Genomic DNA, 18,370 nt, shown 5'->3' with positions numbered 1-18,370 from the left:
GCCATGCCACGGTGCTCATATTGTGCAGGAGTGGTTTCAAGAACATGAGGGAGACTTTACCTTGCTTAGGTGGCCCCACAATCACCAGATCTCAATCCAATTGAGCATTTGTGGGACGAAGTTAAAAGAGCCATCAGGCAGCTGGTTCCACAACCATCAAATCTCACAGAACTGGACAGTGCTATTCATCAGGCATGGTGTCAGATTCCTCGCATCACCTTTCAACATCTCATGGAGTCAATGCCAAGAAGAATCGCCGCAGTATTGAAGGCAAAAGGTTGCACAAGTACTGATGGGGTGGTCATAATAATCTGGCCATCAGTGTATAGCAAGCAGTCATTATTCCTCTTTATAATAATACCTCTTAAATTTTATCTAGTGCCTATTTTCAAGTAGCTTCTTGGAGCTCTATGTACTTCACGGCTTATTATTTACACCTACTTATTGATAAAGATGACACTTTATATAATTTTAAGGGGCTTTACAATTATTCTTGCTAATTACTCATCCCCATGCCCCACTCATTCTAGAAAACATCACCATTTTGAAGATGAGTAAGTAGTCCCACGACTTAGGGGAGGAATATCTGTTTGGAACTTAGGGCCCATGGAATTGTTACTAAGATAGTGGCCTCCTGCTCCTAAATTTGACTTGGGGGTAATTTTTCGAGTGCTCAGGTGCAAGGAACTCATGTTACATAGATCCTCAGATTGTATCAAACCTTCTCCTTACTAATGCTGCTGAGGTGTCACTTTAAGCCAGTTTTATGTTTCGGGTTGTGATTTGTGATTCCTACATCCTTTTGGCTTTGGTGGGTTTTCCCCTCGAGGCAAGGGGGAGCACTGAAGTCTGGAAGAACAGGATTGCTCTGTATTCCATTCATTCCATCTCCTGTAGAGTGTTGCTCTGGGCTTGCCCCTGCACTCACACAGCGCTGCCTTTCCTCAGTTTGCCCTTTGAGACCCTTCCTCAGAGGCTGACAAAGATGGTCAGAAGAACTTTGTATCTTCTGCTCGATACCAGCTCTGAGTGGGAATTTATCCACTGACACACAGACTTATCAACTTGACTAAGCACCTACTGTGTGTCAAGCACCGAGTATGCCAGAAATCATTTCTTGTAGACTTCAGTCATTGTTTCATATTTACTTCACAAATTCTCTATGTATTCTTTCCATCTTTCATAAGAACAGGGCATTTTTCTTAATTAAACCTGGCAATTCTTGGTATCTGTAGTGTCCCCCCAAAATTCATATGTTGAAATCCTAATGCCTTAGGCAATGGTATTAGTAGGTGATTAGATCATGAGGGCAAAGCTCTCATTCATGGGATTAGTGCTGTTATAAAAGAGACCCCACAGTGTTCCCAAGCCCCTTTTGCCATGTGAGGACTGAGCAAGAAGGTGCCAGCTGGCACCTTGGTCTTGGACTTCCAGACTCCAGAACTGTGAAAAATAAATGTTTGTTGTTTATAAGCCACCTAGTCTGTGGTATTTTGTTAGAGCAGCCTGAATGAACTAAGACAGGATGTGAAACTAACAACTAAAAGGATGTAATGAATGTCCTTGGTACCTCTACATTCCAGAGTGTTCTTTTGGGATGGGAATCTGAGAGGCACTCTAGATTTTTTTAGTGTTCCGTCCATCAAAGAACTAACCTGTCCTTCCCGACCCTACTCCAGCGCATATTATGCACTTCCATTGAAATGGTACTTTCTATTACCTTGGCAATGTAAATGTCCAAATTCGAGACAAGATAGGCATACAAGGCAGAAAAAGTTGGCATTGTTAATGTTGCATTTAGAAATTTAGCTTTTTATTGTAGAAATTACCTATAACATGTGAGTGTACCTGTAATATACCTTTAAAAATGTTTTAGGAAACAAGAAATTTGGCTGATTCCAGCTCACCCCTATAGCACTTTTCCAGTTTTGCCCTCACTAAGTTTGCATTCATAGCTAAACATTTAATTTACAAAGTTAAAAACATCTTTTTGGATGTAGGGAACTTTGAGATAAACTGAGTTTTTGTTGTCCTTTGCTAATTATCTCTGTAATACTTTTCAAAAAATTTTTCCTACAAAGTTAATAATCAGGATTGTTAAAAATTAACTGCAATGGTAAATAACCCCCCAACCAATAATTTGTCCCCCAAAGTGCTTAGTTTATCTATTTTTAATTCACCCTTCATTTGAAAAAACTTTTTGAAAGGAATCTCTATATATATAAAACCCTAATATGCAAATAGACTGAGCAGCTGAACAACAGAACAAATGGTCGCTATGATGTGCACTAACCACCAGGGGGTGCACAGAACATGGCGGGCGACGACCGTGGTGGGATGGTGGAGCAGGTGAGCTGGGGTGCCAGACCAAGGCGGGGCGCTGGTCACTGTCATCGGGGCGAGCCTCTGGTGGTTACTGAAAATTATTTGCTCCTGTGTGCAGCAGTCACGCCTAGCACTTGCACCTGCTGCCGGCAGTGGCCCCCACTGCCTCACCCACTGCCAGCGCCCGGCTCCATCCCTGATCACTCAGCACCATCAGTGGGTGCAAGCGGTGGCTGGTGGCCCTGATCGCTCCTCAGGGCTTCTCCACCTCCCCCTGCTCCTGAGGGGCAATTGGGGCAGCAGCACCTCTTGCGCCCATTGCCAGTGACAGCCCCACTCACACCTGCAGCCAGTGCCAGAGCTACTGCTCGCACCCACTGCCAGCACCTGGCACGTCCCGATTGCTCAGCACCATCAGCAGGTGCGAGCGACGGCTGCCCACAATCACCCCTGAGGGCTTCTCCACCTTCCCCTGCTCCTGAGGGGTGATAGGGGCAGCAGCCTCCACTCTCACCTGCTGATGGCGCTGGCCCCACTTGCACCCACTGCTGGTTGCTGGTCCCAACCACTCCGTTCAGTCAGCCAGTGTGAGCGCGCCTGGGCCATCAGTGTGTGGAAGCTGCGGTGGTGGGAACGAGGCTGCTGACAGACAGGACCAGGCACCGTGGTGGGAAGGGCGCGCAGGATGGGCCGAGACCCGCCCCTGTGCCCACCGCAGCCTGGCGGCCCACAGTTCCTTTCAAAGTGCACCTTCTGTGGGCAAGTTGCTCCATCTTTCTGCACTTGAACTTTTTCAGCTGAGAAGTAATAGCACCAGCTCTGCCCACCCCACATCATTGTTATGGGGATTAAATGAGCTGACAAATGTGAAAGGGTCTTGAAATTTAAAACATAACGGCATGAAAAGAATTCTCAGTGTTGTCTGCTGTGCCAACTATATGCCTGAATTAGAACAAAAAGTGTTTTTTTTTATTTCTACATACATGTCATGAAAACTACATAAAGGAATTTTGAAAATAAAATACAGATGACCTTTGAACAATGTGAGGGTAAGGGACACAGTCAAAAATCCACATATAGCTTTTGACTCCCAAAACACTTAATTACTAATAGCCTACTGTTATATGTATTATGTACTGTATCCTTAGAATAAAGTAAGCTAGAGAAAAGAAAATGTTATTAAGAGAATCGTAAGGAAGAGAAAATGCATTTACATTACTGTATTTATTGGGGAACAAAATCTGCGTATAAGTGGACCTATGTAGTTCAAACCCCTATTATTCAAGGGTCAACTGTGGCCTCTCTCCAAAGTTCCAATAGTTAACAATAAATTCATTTCTTTATTTAATTAATATTTATTAAGCACCAGCTAGAGGAAAGTTATTCGATTGGGTGGATTAAGAAGTACCAAGATTAATGAATGTGGATTTGGAATCAAAGACTTACAATACAATATGTAAATGTCAGAAATGACATACCTTCTTTCCATTCACTCATCTTTATAAGCACAAGTTCAGCACATAAAACTGGTGGGGGTAAGACCTTCAATCTGTCAATAGTGGAGTTTAGACAAGTACTACACTCTTACCTTGATAGCCCTCTCATTATTTAGGTACCTAGACTAAAAAAGACGTGGAGAGAAAAGAAAATATTTACTGGTTTGGCTCAATTCCTGTCCTTACTACTATGGACCCATAATTCATGTCATCATAGGAATAGCCTCATGTCCTGGCTTCTAAGGCTAAGACTCTATTTATGGGTAAGCAGGAGCATTATCGTTATCTTAGGACTTGCCTCACAGTTCAGGCCACACTAGAAATTGGATGGGAGTGTTAAGAAAAGAGATTTCTGTCTGAGCAGCATATTTTTACCTTTCTATCACAGACAAAACTGTGGCCAATGGCAGTTCACTCACTCTGCTTTTTATTAATATTGGTGGTGACAGAACACACCCAGTTTCATTACCAGCTCTTCAGGTGCTTTCAAACATAATGGCTTTTGTCTCCCCCATTTAAGTGCTGGGGCAAAGAGAGCTACAGAGCGGTGAAGGGACAGCTGTCTCAGCACCCACCCCGGGAGCAGCGTGAACCCTTTATCTCCAAGGTCTCTCTAGTCCTAAACTCATTTACATGAGGTTCATCTGGCTCCCAAAGAACATCTTAGATTTTAGATACTGTCTTTTCCAGGCAAGGTCATTCATATGTATATATTCCCTCCATAACTTTCACATGCCGTAATGAACAGAGGAAATGTAAACATATGGTTGTCTTAGGGACAGGACTCTCATTTCCCTATTTGACCTTTGCCCACTTATTCATCATGTTATCTTCCTTCCTTACAGAAATAGCGGTGGTGACTGCTACCAGTCACCTTGGCTTATGGTCCTCAATCCAGTGGATAATCTAAGCCAGATTACTGTGCAGTGGAGAGTAAAGAACCTTCATTCCCCTCCAGGCGGACTCCATTTCCCTAGCTGTGGGTCAAGACTAAGTTCAGAGGTCAGAGATCTAGCAAGAGAGTGGGGTGTATTTCAGGTCTTCAAATAGGAAGGAAATGGAGCAGAGCACACCCTTATTTCCCTTCCCCACTATTATTCCCACGTAAGGACCCCCGGTTAGTACTGAGGAGCCTGATTGTGGTGATGGGGGACAGGTGAGGCACGTGGAGCCTGGGAGTGAAGACACCAGGACTCAGTGATCCAGATCTGTTTCGGGCTGCGTTCTGCGTTGTTCCATCCAAGCTGAGAGCACTCTTGGCTTCCCGTCAGCTCACACCTCCTGGAGCGGTGCCTTAGTCTGCACTTTTGGACGACTGCCTATTCTGTCTGTAGTATCTCATCTTTTCTCTGTGTGTTTAACTTGCTGTTTTCTTGGCTAATCTGCATGGAATTCTTCTAATTCCAATAAACAGCAGTGCAATGTGTATTTCCCTGGCTAACAATATGCTAAGCCCAGTGAGTATAATGAAGTAGGGAAGCAGGTTTTTCTTATTTGGGAAAAGAGCGCCGAGTTGGTCTTTTGAGGCAGATGCTCCAGTGCCAGGCAGGACTTCAGTGTGACCAAACAATCTTTGCATCGCCTGCCTCCTTTAGATGCCCTGCTTCAGGTCAATCATGGCTCCGATCGGCAGGAACTCTGGTGCCCACAGAGTTAAAATATTTCCCAGGTCCCCAGTCCCTGTCCTCCGCATCCACGACCCAGGGTGGGGCTAAGGGTCTTGACCTTGTCACTCTTCCTGAGGACAAGAGCAGAGGAATTGATGAATCCAACTGCGAATTCCGTGTCCCGGAAAAAAAAAAAGAAGCAAAAATCCTTTCCAGCACAACAACTGATCCAAATCTTCTCTTAGTCATCCGTGTTGCTTGCTGGTAGCTGAGAGCAAAAAGAAAACGTGAACTTGGCTTTGCTATTAAATGTAGAGGAGCAAGGTAAACGAGTCCCTTATTTTCCTTTCCAAATTTTTAAGATGGTAATTAGGAGAACTAGCACCAGGCAGGCCTGAGTGAATACAAACAAGACCCCTATAGGCAGTGCAGTGTATTAATGTAAAAATATGCCTAGACAACGTAACTTGTCAGAGAGGATTATTTCTACTTAGTGAGTCTGCAGGAGCCCCTTTGCTCCACCATTCAGAATTTGACTAGAGAAGAGAGTGGGGCAAGAGAGAGAGAGAGAGAGAGAGAGAGAAGGAGGGAGGGAGGGAGAGAGAGCGCGCATTAGTGAACAGCTACTGTGGCATTGATGTTTGAGCGCACTTCTGAACTGGCTTTGTTGAGACTATCAGTGTCTCAGTGCAGAAAGCATGCGCTGTCCCAAATCCGCTGTTACTATGAGAAATGAGGAGCTGCTTTTAAGGTATGTTCGGTGGCCTTTGTTTTAATGTGTCTTTTTCTCGTTTCCAGAGCTGGTTGAAACAATAATCCTGCTCTGAAGCAAGTATCTTAGAAGAGGGGGAAAAAATCTAGAGAGAGAGGAAGAGAGAGAGAGGGAAACAAAATTGAGACCAAGAGATTGGGAGAAAGAGAGAGCAAGCGAGAGAAAGGACAAGGACTGCTGCGTGCGAGTTCTATTTGCAGGAGTTGCCTTTTGAAAGCATATCATGTTTTTGCTCCCTGCGATTTGTGAGTGGCCAGTGGCTCATTTTAAAGGCTCCGAATCTGGCTCTTGGTTTGTCTTTTCCTTTGCAATGTCTAAGCCTCTTTCCTTATTATGCACTCTGCATGGAGTAATGACCGAAAAAGGAGCTAAAGAGACCCCATATTAGACTTGCGTTCCAAATACCGCTCTAATCTGGACTTAGCCTACCTAGATAGTCCTTCTGTGTTACCAGGTTTGGATCACTTTATCCTGTTTGCCAAAATGTGTACCTTTTAAAGACCTCTGTTCATGCATGGCGTCCTGGGTCCCTATGTGTTGAAAACAAATATTTGTTTCCTGTATCTGTGTTAGGGTTCTATCGCATACCGAGAATGAGCCACCACTGACCTTTTGGGAAGCAGAGAAAGAATTATGAGAGATTTGGCATCCTGCTTTGAAAAATGTAGTCTTTTGTTTATTTGCTAGCAGACATTGTAGCACTGAATACATCTTTGGGTCTGACAATGGGACCCGTTGAACAATGGAGCTGTCAAACTAGCTTAATGCATGTCTGGGCCCTTTTTTTTCTTTTTCTTTCTCAACGCCCTTTTTATCTGCTATAATCTTGTTTGTATAGACTATACGGAATGAATAGCTTTTGGTACTGCTTGTTTGTGGTTTTGTGCTTTTAAAAAATTTAATATCTGCCGTTCATAGAGCTTTTTGCATTTTGCAGCTATGTTGGTTGGATTAAGTTAAAGATTTATTGCTTACCTCTCTGTTAACTACAGAAAGAAATGTATTGATTGAGACTGCTTGTAATACCATTATCATTCTGGCAAATACCTTGTTATCAGACATGCCTCTACAGTATTTATGCTTGGGGATTTAAAATTTGTCTATTTGCTACATTACAGAATGTAGCAAGAAAGAAGTTAAGAGAAATATTCCTGTGTTGAAGTAAATTATAATTTTTAATCCTGATCTCCTCTTTTGGCATACAAATAGAGAAATGGTTTAGAAATTCAAAGATAAGTGAGAACTTTTGCCCTTATTATTTTGATCACAAACTATTATTATATAGCCTGTTAAGTTAAAGGTCTCTGTGGAACATATTGATTTCTGATATATGGTTATGTGCTCATAAAAATGCATTTCCACGAAGGGCAAACATTTCTCACATCCTCAATTTTTTTTTCTTTTTATGACATAAGCATCTATTTCTAACGTGAAAACAGTGAGACTTCAAAAAGAGAAAATGGAAAAATCTGTTTTGAACTTCTCATAATATTAAAATCACTTTTATTCTCAAAATATATATAAAAGAATGGACCTTATAATATTAAATGGTGCCCTGGCCAGTTTGGCTCAGTGGATAGAGCGTCAGCCTGTGAACTGAAAGGTCCCAGGTTCAATTCTGGTCAAGGGCACATGCCTGGGTTGTGGGCTCGATCCCCAGGGGGGGACTTGCAGGAGGCAGCAGATCCATGATTCTCTCCGTATCATGGATGTTTCTATCTCTCTCTCCCTCTTCCTTCCTCTCTGAAATCAATAAAAATATATTTAAAAAATAATATTAAATGGTAATTTATTCACATGACAATCATCACATTGAGATTGGTTTCTGTAAATAATATTTTTTTACCTAACATTTTAATGTTTTGTTTTATTTAGCTGCTTGTGCCAGAGCACTATTTTGAAAAATATCAGTAAATTTATGGAGAGATATTAAGGACCTAATTTTTAAAAACAGAAGGAGAGTCATTTTAAAGGGCAAAATTTAAAGATATTTAGTTACAATTATTTCCTCTTAGGTTATATTGTAGTTTAAATTAGTGAAAATACCGGTAAAAAAGGAACAAGATGTATTCTTTATGAAAACACAGTTATGAAATAGTAACTGTTTTTTAGAGTTTGGACTTACATTTTAATTTATTAAACTTAAGTTGAAATGTTATGAAATACTTAACTCAGAATAAATTAATGTTACAGGCTAAAAAAAAATGCCTTCTTAAGTATAGATTTTTCTATGGACAATATTTTCAGAGCCTGTGTGGACCCAAACGTATCTGCAGTATAATGATATTTTTAAAGTTATCCATTGTGAATAGAATGGATTTTAAATGCGTACTTATTATGTTCTCTTACTCCCAATGGGATCTGAACTGCTCACTCCATCGGGTATGCCAATAATTGCTTTTAGGATGAGCTCATAAAAGGTAATTGGTGAAGCTTTATAACTGAAGCTGGCCCACTGTTACCAGCACACCTAGATGCTGCTTTCATGGGAAATTTTTATTCCAAAGCAAAGGTTGCAAAGCAAATTTTTTTGTGGTTTGGAAGAAAAATAGTCCCCTGTGCTCCTTAGCTGCCTGTCAGTAGCTCACTGAAATAAAGAGATAACTTGGGAACCTCCATGTTGAATTTTTGACTAAATTATAATTATTTCCCTGAGATCTATTCACTTGGATTTCTAGGTGGTCTTGAGATCCCCTTTTCAGCATTCCACATCCATGCTCTCTTTTCCTTTAGCCTGCTGGGGAAGGTAGGAGATTGCCTAAAGTTGGCAAACTTGTCTACATCTATGTTCACAACAGTAACAAGATGTGTAATCTGTACCTTGCCATCAGTGTGGTAATGCCCCTCCATAGTGACCTAAAGAAATGTCAAAGTAAATTTTAACTATAAGCCAGGACTTGCAGAAAAGAAATAGCAAAAGATTCAAACCGGGAAAATGGCTTCTTTCAATAGAGTGACCAGTGCACCCTTAACACACAAGCCTCCGGAATACCCACGTAGCCATGCTCAGCAGGCCACAGGCTGAGATCTGTAACCTCGATGTATTGGTATCCCTTTATTTGTTAAAATAAAACCTCACCATTTTCTCTCTTTTTTTAAAAACAGTAGTGTATACAATAGCAAAATATTCTTCTGGGACTGAAAATCAAAGAAGAACATTTGATTAATATGCATATCTGGAACTTTATAGCAAGTACAGATTGTGCTTGAATAGGTAGGAAGTCATTCCAAGAGTGAATCAATACTAATTATTGTAATCAGGGGGGTTAATTAGGTGAGAATGTGGCTGATGGGAAGTTCATTGCTCAGAGACCTGGAAATACCCAGGTTGATGAAAAGAAAGGCAGGATGCAAAAAGAAGAGTGCTGTGTGGGAATGATTGCTCCGACTCGAGGGGTCAGTGTTCGCAGAGGCGAAGCACACCTGATTTGGTGTGATCGTGGTAGTGAGGAAATTAGAAATCTCCAACTTAGGTCCTTGTGTAGAGATTTCTGTAAAAGTCATTGGAACTGCCGCTTGTTTAGTGGCATCTCGCCCAGATCCATAGCATCTTTCTGCACCTCTTCAAACAGTAACAAGTACAGTCTATTCCGTTGCAATCATGCCTTCGATCATCCTTATTAGCCTTCCTGAATTTCTTTCTACGGTTTGGTGATTCCTGGGGATTTCCCCTTTCATAAAACTATTGATTGCTTCTGTAATGTTTATTGGCTTTGGGAATTTTCTGAACTCACAGTGACTTTTTTTTTCTGTAGGAAAGATGAGGCGGCAGTGGTTTGGAGAGGATTAAAACCTGTGGCATTTTCCTAAGGGACATGGGGAAGAGGGTGTCAGAGAAAGGAAAGCATATGTGAGGTTTTAATGTTGTAGCCCATTAAGACTGGAAATGAAGTGTCCTAGAGCTGTAGCACCTTTCTGATCACATGACACCAATCTACAGAGATTGGGCTGAGATGGAAGCCAGACATACTTGTAAGAGTGTGTGTGTGTGTGTGTGTGTGTGTGTGCTTAACCCTGACTTGTGATGAGGTACACTTGGTTCCCAAATGCAGTCTTCTGCTTCACGTGATATCTTTAAGGATTATCGTGCACAGGTATGTTTGTCTTCTCCATAGCATTCTCCTCCCTTTGGGACTCATCCCAAGCCCATTTCCTTGTATGTCAAGGCCATCAGAGTTAACGGAAACTGGCATCTGTGGGGAGAGGATGACAGTGGCCCAGAGTGACAGGTATTAGCAGGACAACTCAAGCTGCCACCTCAGCCCATTCCAAGTTGACCCGCCCATGACTGGCTGCTTAGGACTGTGATGAATCACTGGAGTTTATGAAGCAGGACTTGCCAACATGCCCTCGGAGCAAAAGAAACACTAGAATGTTCCTGTAAAATCATTCTGTTCGACCCGCTTTGTTGTCTTGGCCAAGAAGAGCTGTCCGGGGCTTTTTAAATGCCTGTCTTGAGAAAGGTGGCAGCTGCAGTCCGTAAAACTCTGCTTAAACCTATGGATGGCATTGCTGGCTTCTAGCTGGCGTGTGAACAGACTAGAATGGGCACAGCTGTGCCTGATGCAGACATGGATCAGATGCTTCTCACCCCTCCCGGGACGCTGCGCATCTCAGTAATTCAAGGGCCCTGCAATGTGGTTGTCTTTGTCATGGTATTCCTTTGTTAATATCTTGGTCTGGGACCCCAGCTCTCTTTTGGGTTCTGTGAGACGGCTCACTGCTCATTCAGAGGTGATTTAAGAAGCGCTTCTGTAAATGAAAAGTGCACTGAGTTGGGGGTGGTTGGCATGAGTTCCTGGTGGCAGCAGTTAGGATTCCTTTGACCTTCTCTTTGGAAACTGACTTGATAAAAAGGGATGGAGACCTCGTTCCAAGCCCCAGAGCCTACTCTCCATCAACCAGAATCGTCCTCTTCCCTCTGGTTTAGATTGTTGGTCTCAGACGTCGAAGTGTCAGCGGAAACTCTAATGCTATAGAACAATGACATTGAGACTGGCTGTCTCTTCCTTCCCACCTGCCAGTTCCAGGTTTAAACAAAGATTGGAGGGTGCGAGTGTTATGATTGGAGGTAAGAAATAACATCAAAATTTATTAACCATCGACTCTATGCCTGGCACTATATGAGGTGGTTTCTTTTATCTTTTCTAATTTAATTCTTACATATATCCATGAGGTCTGTTATTCCCATTTTAAAGCTGAACAAACTGAGCTTGAGAAAGGTAAAGTAATAGGCCTAGAGACACAGCTTGTAGTGGAAGGGATTCTAACTCAGGGCTCAAACAACTCTTTCCTTGGCCAACTTGAAAGTATAACAATTGGATATTTGACACATAAAAGCAAAGTCTTCCTCTGGGCCTGCATGCCCACTGTGGACTGTGATTGGTACCCACCTCCTGGTTTTGCCACTGAGTAAGCCGTGAAGTCAGAAAGGGAAAAGAAAGCGAACAAAATCTCAGCAGTGTTTTGCTTCTGAGTTCTGACCACAACTCCCCTCTGTGTCCCGGCTTGTTCGTGAGGTCTTTGAATTAAAGCACCTTTGAATTAAAGCGTCCTAAGCCTCACTTTTCTCAGGCTTTAATCTGTATAATGGGAACAAATGTTGGAAGGAATAATGGAGTACTTTAAAGCTTTATGAAGTTGAAACATGACTTTTTATCTGCATGCATGGCCAAAATATGTCATGCTGGGATCATAACCAATCTGGCAATAAAGACATATTGTGCTCAATATAGGACAGAGCCTCAGCCATCAAGAAGCTCACAGCAGTTGTGAGACAGAGCAGTGGGTAAGAAGGTATCAAGTGGTGTAATGCAGAGGAGGGGGACATTGACCTAGGCCTTGAAGGACCGATGAGTGAGGAGGAGAGGGAAGATGTTCTTAGAACACCCTGGTCTTATCTTTCTATTAAAAAGAGCAAAACAAAATCCTCAGCCTCATCATCTTTCTTTTTCAGATTCTCAAGGTCATTCACATCTCTCCTTCTCTCTAACCTTGCCACATTCCTATGAAATAGGACAAATGTAGCTATTAGCCTCCAGAGAGTATGGGGAAACTAAGTGATTGGGTAACACAAAGGTTTATACTCAGCAGTAGAGACAAGATGAGAGAACACATTCCACTTAGCTTGGGTAGGTAGCTACACCACTTTTCCATGAAGATTTTAGGTAGGTTTTTTGATTGTTTGTTTGTTTTAAGAGAAAGGGACAAAAAATCTTTTTTTTCCTAATGGACTTCATGGGAATTAGCATCAAAAGCAAGCTTAAATAAAAAGCCACTTGGGATCTTTTGAAAACCTCTATCATAAGCTAAAAATGGCTAGAGATTTGAACCATATTGTAGGGAAAAAAATAAATTTCCTGTGCTCAAAACCTTAATGTATTTTCAACCTCCATGTCACATTAATAGCTTGGTTATATAATTGCGGTGGGAATAATTAGGCTAACACATTGTACTTCTTATCTGAGGATCATGGTAGGTGTTGATTTTCTAGCCAGTCATCCCGACAAGGAAATGAGGGCCACCCATGTGACAAAGGTCTAGCGAGGAATCAGAAAATTAAATGGTGTTCCCAGCGTCCATCAACTCTGTGGCAGAATCACATGCAGAATTCAACAGGTGTGGTTCTTAAATCGCATAATCTTTTTCACTCAGTTTGAAAGCAGCATTTGCCTTCAAGAGTCTAGTCTGCATACACCATATCAGATGACTTCTGATCCTCGTAACCAGAAGCTCTTTGATGGGGCTCTGTCATCAGCGTGGATAAAGCAGATTCATGCATTTTGTTTTGCAGAACCCCTGGCTTTTGCTCTCTAATCCTCACTCTAATTCATTTGTTCAGGGAAAGGAGAGACATTCAGGCAAATGGGGCTGTCATGCCTGCAGAGATTTCCTCTCAAGTTGAGATTGTGATTCCTGTCAAGGGCTGTCTAGGGCCGTGGTCGGCAAACTGCGGCTCTCGAGCCACATGCGGCTCTTTGGCCCCTTGAGTGTGGCTCTTCCTAAGCCTTAGGAGTACCCTAATTAAGTTAATAACAATGTACCTACCTATATAGTTTAAGTTTAAAAAATTGGGCTCTCAAAAGAAATTTCAATCGTTGCACTGTTGATATTTGGCTCTGTTGACTAACGAGTTTGCCGTCCACTGGGCTCTAGGGCAACCCCCTCCCCCTTAGGCTAAAACTTCCATTTCTCTTTCTTTCACCCCCACCTGTTGCTGGTTTCTCTCTGGACCTAGTATTTTGCCTGCTACTGTATCCACCCAGCTGCTGCCACTCAGCTGTTGTCCTCCATCAAGCAACCATTTCTCCTTTTTAAATTTAACAACACGTGACAGTAAGATGAGAACTTTGGGCCAGTTGGGGAAAACCTTTTGTGGGGGTGGGAGTGTTGAAGGGCAGATTGCCAAGAACTAAAACCCTCATTCTGATAGGTATAAATGTTGTTCCTACCGCCAGCCTGGCACCAGATAAGGGTGCCTGGGATAGTCTGACAAATCTCGGCATCTTCAAGAGGCCACTGAAACATTCCTTCAGAGTTTTTTTTTTTTTTTTTCCTGGGTGCCTTTGTGTACAAATCGCCATGCTGGACAGACAAGCCTTGTTTGTCTCCCCATCCTTTCTCCATTCCCCTTCCCAATTTTCACATCCGACTTACTCACTTCGTGGGACACAATCGTACAGCCTCCCCCTCCCACCCCTTGTCTGGAAGGAAGCCCAACCCCAGAGACAGCTGTTCCTAGGTCGGAAATCAGCCTTGGTCAAGGCTAAGGCAAACTTGATTTTTCTGGCAGATAAGCAGCCAACAACAACTCATTTCACTTTTGTAGTCACCTGCCTCTTCAGACACCAGCTGTAGAGGGAAGCTTCTGGTATTGTCTGGCTTCCATTTGAGAGAGAGAGCGAGAGAAAAGAGAAAGCCTAGGGTGGGGGGAACAAAGAAGGCAGCAGCGGTGTAATGGAGAAAGAAGGAAAAAGGAAAAGCAAGTTAGAGAGGGAAGTGATGAGCTGGCTGGGCTCTGGGTCTGTCAGATCCCCAGTGTTAACCTTTCATCCCCTTGGAATGGAAGCTTCTGAAAACCCTAGAAGGGCACCGCATTTGAGAGCCAGAAGGTATGTATGCAAAGAATGATCTTCAGGTTGAGGGCCTCTTCAGAAGGGAGATAAATTCAACAGTATGTGTTTTTGCTCTATTAAAAACAGATTCAGGAAAATACAATATTGCAAAAAGCCAGTAGCAGCTGTTCTCAAGGGAGAGTGACTATTTAAAATTCCCGTAAAAATGTAAAATATGAATTTAATAACGATCTCATCTTTATTGGCATTTAATTTCACTTAAGTTGTTCTTAAGACTGATAAAATCTCCATTCCAGAAGCTTTCAAAAGTGTGTGGGGGAGATAATAAGGCGATAATTTTAAACTTATGATTGGTGATGTACTTATTTTTTAGATGATACTCTTATGAAGCTAAGAAAATATATATTTACAATGTCTCACTTAAGGATCTGTTTGTTTGTTTCCAAGTTGCTAATAAAACTGGGTAAACCCAGAACAATCCCATGGCCACAAAGTCAGATACTCTCTCAGGTACTTAAAATTCATGCAGATTTCAAATTTATTGGCTGGAAATGATGGGAAATCCCCTTATAGGACCTCTATTTCCTGCTTCAAATGGCTTTGAGCACACTGGGCTTTTTTTTTTTTTTTTTTTACATAAACCAAATAGCTATGTTAATAAAATTTGAATTTGGAAATGGGACTGAGGAAAGATGTTTTGGATTCTAGTTTGTAATGATAAGCCAGAAGTGAGGCGGGGGGTGGGGGACCCTTTTACAAAGGTGGCTTTTTGAGTAGACAAAGCAGTGCTGGTTCATCTATAGTCACGTAGCTGATAGGTTGCTTTTAAAGAGATTACGATGCATAAAGTTATGTGTAGGAATATTTTTTAATGGAGATTTGTCATAAAATATACAGGGTTGTCTGCAGGAGAAGAAAATTCTATAGATGAAACACCAGTCTCTAAGTTGTCATATATACATGTACAAAGATGCTGAAAGGTCTGTAGTTGAGGGACTACATTCTGGTTCATTGATTGAGGGGGGTGACAGGAATAGGATTGTTTGATTTCAAGCAGTGTGTACTCTATGTACAAATGCATTTATTAGCATTCTGTTTCTATTGAGGGTTTTGTTCTTTTTTAAAAAATGCCAGTGATAATTCAGTGCTCAAACAATGACATTGGACAAAACTCAGTTTGAGATGAGGCATGAGGGGGAAAGGGGTTTGCTGAAACAGCACAGTGCACCCCATTGCCTTGGAAGGCCTCATATAAAAATGAGGTCATTCAGAAACTTTCCCTTGAAGAGCTTCCAATTCTTGAATTGCCTTTTGTTTGGGAAATGAATAGCAAGTTGATTAAAAAAAGAAAAAGAAAAAAAGGAGACAATTAGGGAAGGTAGGGGGATGGGCCTAGGGAAGAGCTTGAGGTTTTTCTGCAACGAAGCTAAAACTATGAGGAACGTCATGGTTCCCGACAGCTCTGTCCTTCATGGTGTCACCAACCAGGTGGCATCCACAAGAGGAGCCTGCTAATGGCCCCATCCTCTCTCACTGCTGTTAGTAAGATCCTTGGCTATAAAATAGCTTCATTGAACCCGAGTGTTCAACAGCCCCCAGTGGAGCTGTCTGCCAAATAACTCCAACTGCCAAAACATGCTACCTGGTGGCTCATTACTGCACGAAAATTTAAAAAGGGGCCCCACTGAGTTGTATTCATATATATATATATATATATATATAGCCTTCTGTCAAAGCATTGAAATGAAAAATTTAAGCTTTTCATCAGGTGGTATTTGGTTGGGTTTTTGTTTTGTTTTTGGTTTTCTGCTCAAACCTTTGAAATTTGTGTACATATGCTGATACCATGGAAACAAAAAACCCTATGGGATGGGTGTGTGTGTGTGTGTTTTGCTTCTCTCTGGCACCTACATCAAGTGCATTCGCTACATTACTTGTGTATTTGGCTGCCAAACTATTTAAACTCAACTGTATCCCATAAGCTTTCCTTGACTCATGCCGTCACTGTATCCCACATAAGAGTGATCTTTTATATTTGACCCCAGTTTTGCTTCTCACTCTAAATGGTAAAGCAAGTGTGCTTTGAAAACTCTGGTACACTAGCTGTTGAATAAGGCAATAACCTATGCACTTGTAATTCTTTCTCTATGACCTACTTACACACTACTTCACCCTCCTTATAGTATGATTAAAAGCTTCTTTGAATCCACCATCGCCTCCAGGGATTGGAGGCAAGAATTTAACAAACTGCTGAGAAGGCTTAAGTCAGTAAGAGGGCTTCCCTACAGCTTCTCCCAACTAATTCACATGCAATTAAGGGGAAAATAAATATTTCAGAAGTGTACATGTTAATGAAGCCTTTTCTACCTTATGGAATGTAGACATAGATGGAGCTTTATTCCAGAGCTGATTTGAAAATATTTTTTCTTTTGATTAATGCAGTTGTGCTCTGCTTCTGTTCATTCATTTTAAAATAAATTTGTTACATAGTCAGCTCATTATATACATTTGGGATTTATGTAAATAATGGGTAGAAAACCAAGAACTGTCAAGGTTTGTCTCATTTATCCAACTAATTATTAAAATCATTGAAAGACCAACAGAATTCTTAAAATTTTAAAGGTAGCCTGCAGTAGCTGAGGGAGGGGTAAATGTAACCTAGTATTATTAGGAAAAGTTTGGGCATTTTGAATGTACAAATTCATTTTATTGCACCTGCTTTTCAATTCCTTAAGAATCTAGACCTGGTTCCTCAGAAAGGCAATGCTTTCAAATGAAGGTTAGTCCTAGCCTTACATTCAATGCTCTTGGAATTGGAATTATCTTGGTCAAAAGCCAGATGTACTGTTCAGCTGAAGAAGGAAACGGAGTGAATTATGTATGTTTGGCCTTAATTGAATACTCCAGGCCTGTTACTCTATATTGCTCAATGCATCAAGCCTGGATTTAAATTGCTATGTAAATTTAAATTGGTATATACATATCTATTTTCCTTCATAACCTCTAAAGATGGTCAATTCTCATTACTACACAAGAAATTGGTGAGAAAAAAATATTTTTTCCTCCATATTGTGATGTCTGATACATTTAGCTACAAGCAGTACATTTACACGTGACTAAATTGTTTAACCCCCTGGCTACCGTGATTACCAAGAGGCAAACTATTAACGTGAGCTCTGCGATTTATGAGGTTGCCTTAGAATGTGAATTAGTCCATGAAGTAGTTTTACATACTACTTGTGACGTTGTGAAAAGTTCAGTTTCATCCAAATAACCAAACAATAAAACAATAATGAGAATACTAAATTAGAATGCCACCATATACATCATTTATCTTTCAAGAATTTGAGCAAATCACCTGGGAAAATCAAACTCACCTGCTTCTATTTATTTGTAAGTGTCTTGTCATTTTTCTCAATTCCTATCAGTAAATCAGTCACAAATCTTAAATGGGTATTTAAGCTTCGTGGCCATGTAGACCTAACACTGTTCCATGAAGTCACTGTTGCTTTTTTAAGCCTTGTATTAAATACTAGGAACTGGCAAATTCATGATTTATCTTTTTAAAAGAAAACATGATTTATTACTGTTTCTTATTTCCATTCCTTTATAATTCTTCGTGTTTTCAAGATGATACAAAAGGAATCATAACTGTACAGAGATTGATTCGTCTTTCTCCTTAAAGCTCTGAGATAAGTCCCGGAATGTCACTTGGGCCATTTCTGAGATATTTACTTTGGTTAAACCACGAATCCTATTTCAGTTATTTTGGTTCGTTCACACACAGTCAAGCATATCACACCGAGAGCATGCAAACATTTGGGATGATTCTGTCTCCGGTGACTTTGGGATATGGTTTTGACCGGCCCGTGAACTAGGCTTTGGCCACACATTGGCACGAAACCTAGCATCGCTTCTTGGGCCTCCTGCCAGCGCCTGGAAACGGGGAATTAAGAGGAACAGGGCAGACTCCGTGCGTTGAGTATCTCTAGATGCTCTGGGACCCTAGGAAAAGTCAGGCTATTTTTAAAGCCGGTGAGCTCAGCAGCCCCAGCCGCCTGCCTGGGGCAGGTCCCTCCCCCGGGCGGGCCCTCA

The 18,370-nt window shown here is 41.6% G+C and overlaps 1 protein-coding gene across 4 annotated transcripts in view; it reads left to right on the top strand.

Moving 5' to 3' along the window:
- The window catches only part of LOC102245558 (CUGBP Elav-like family member 2), a 592,914-nt gene that overhangs the window by 313,641 nt on the left and 260,903 nt on the right, over positions 1-18,370 (top strand). The window contains exon 1 of one of the 4 annotated variants that reach the window (XM_014548445.1): positions 5,988-6,179. The exons of 2 other annotated variants lie outside the window; for them this stretch is intronic. In XM_014548445.1, coding sequence (XP_014403931.1) covers positions 6,127-6,179 — 53 coding nt within the window. In that variant the 5' untranslated portion in view covers positions 5,988-6,126. Of the gene's footprint in view, positions 1-5,987; positions 6,180-6,516; positions 6,655-18,370 lie in introns of those variants that run through there. One more of the 4 variants, XM_005877133.2, reaches the window with a different exon arrangement.

The sequence above is a fragment of the Myotis brandtii genome, unplaced genomic scaffold, assembly GCF_000412655.1.
Source record: "Myotis brandtii unplaced genomic scaffold, ASM41265v1 scaffold508, whole genome shotgun sequence".
NCBI classification, from domain to species: domain Eukaryota; kingdom Metazoa; phylum Chordata; class Mammalia; order Chiroptera; family Vespertilionidae; genus Myotis; species Myotis brandtii.
Note: the sequence above shows the minus strand (reverse complement) of the source record. Positions and strands in the feature narration are given on the sequence as shown.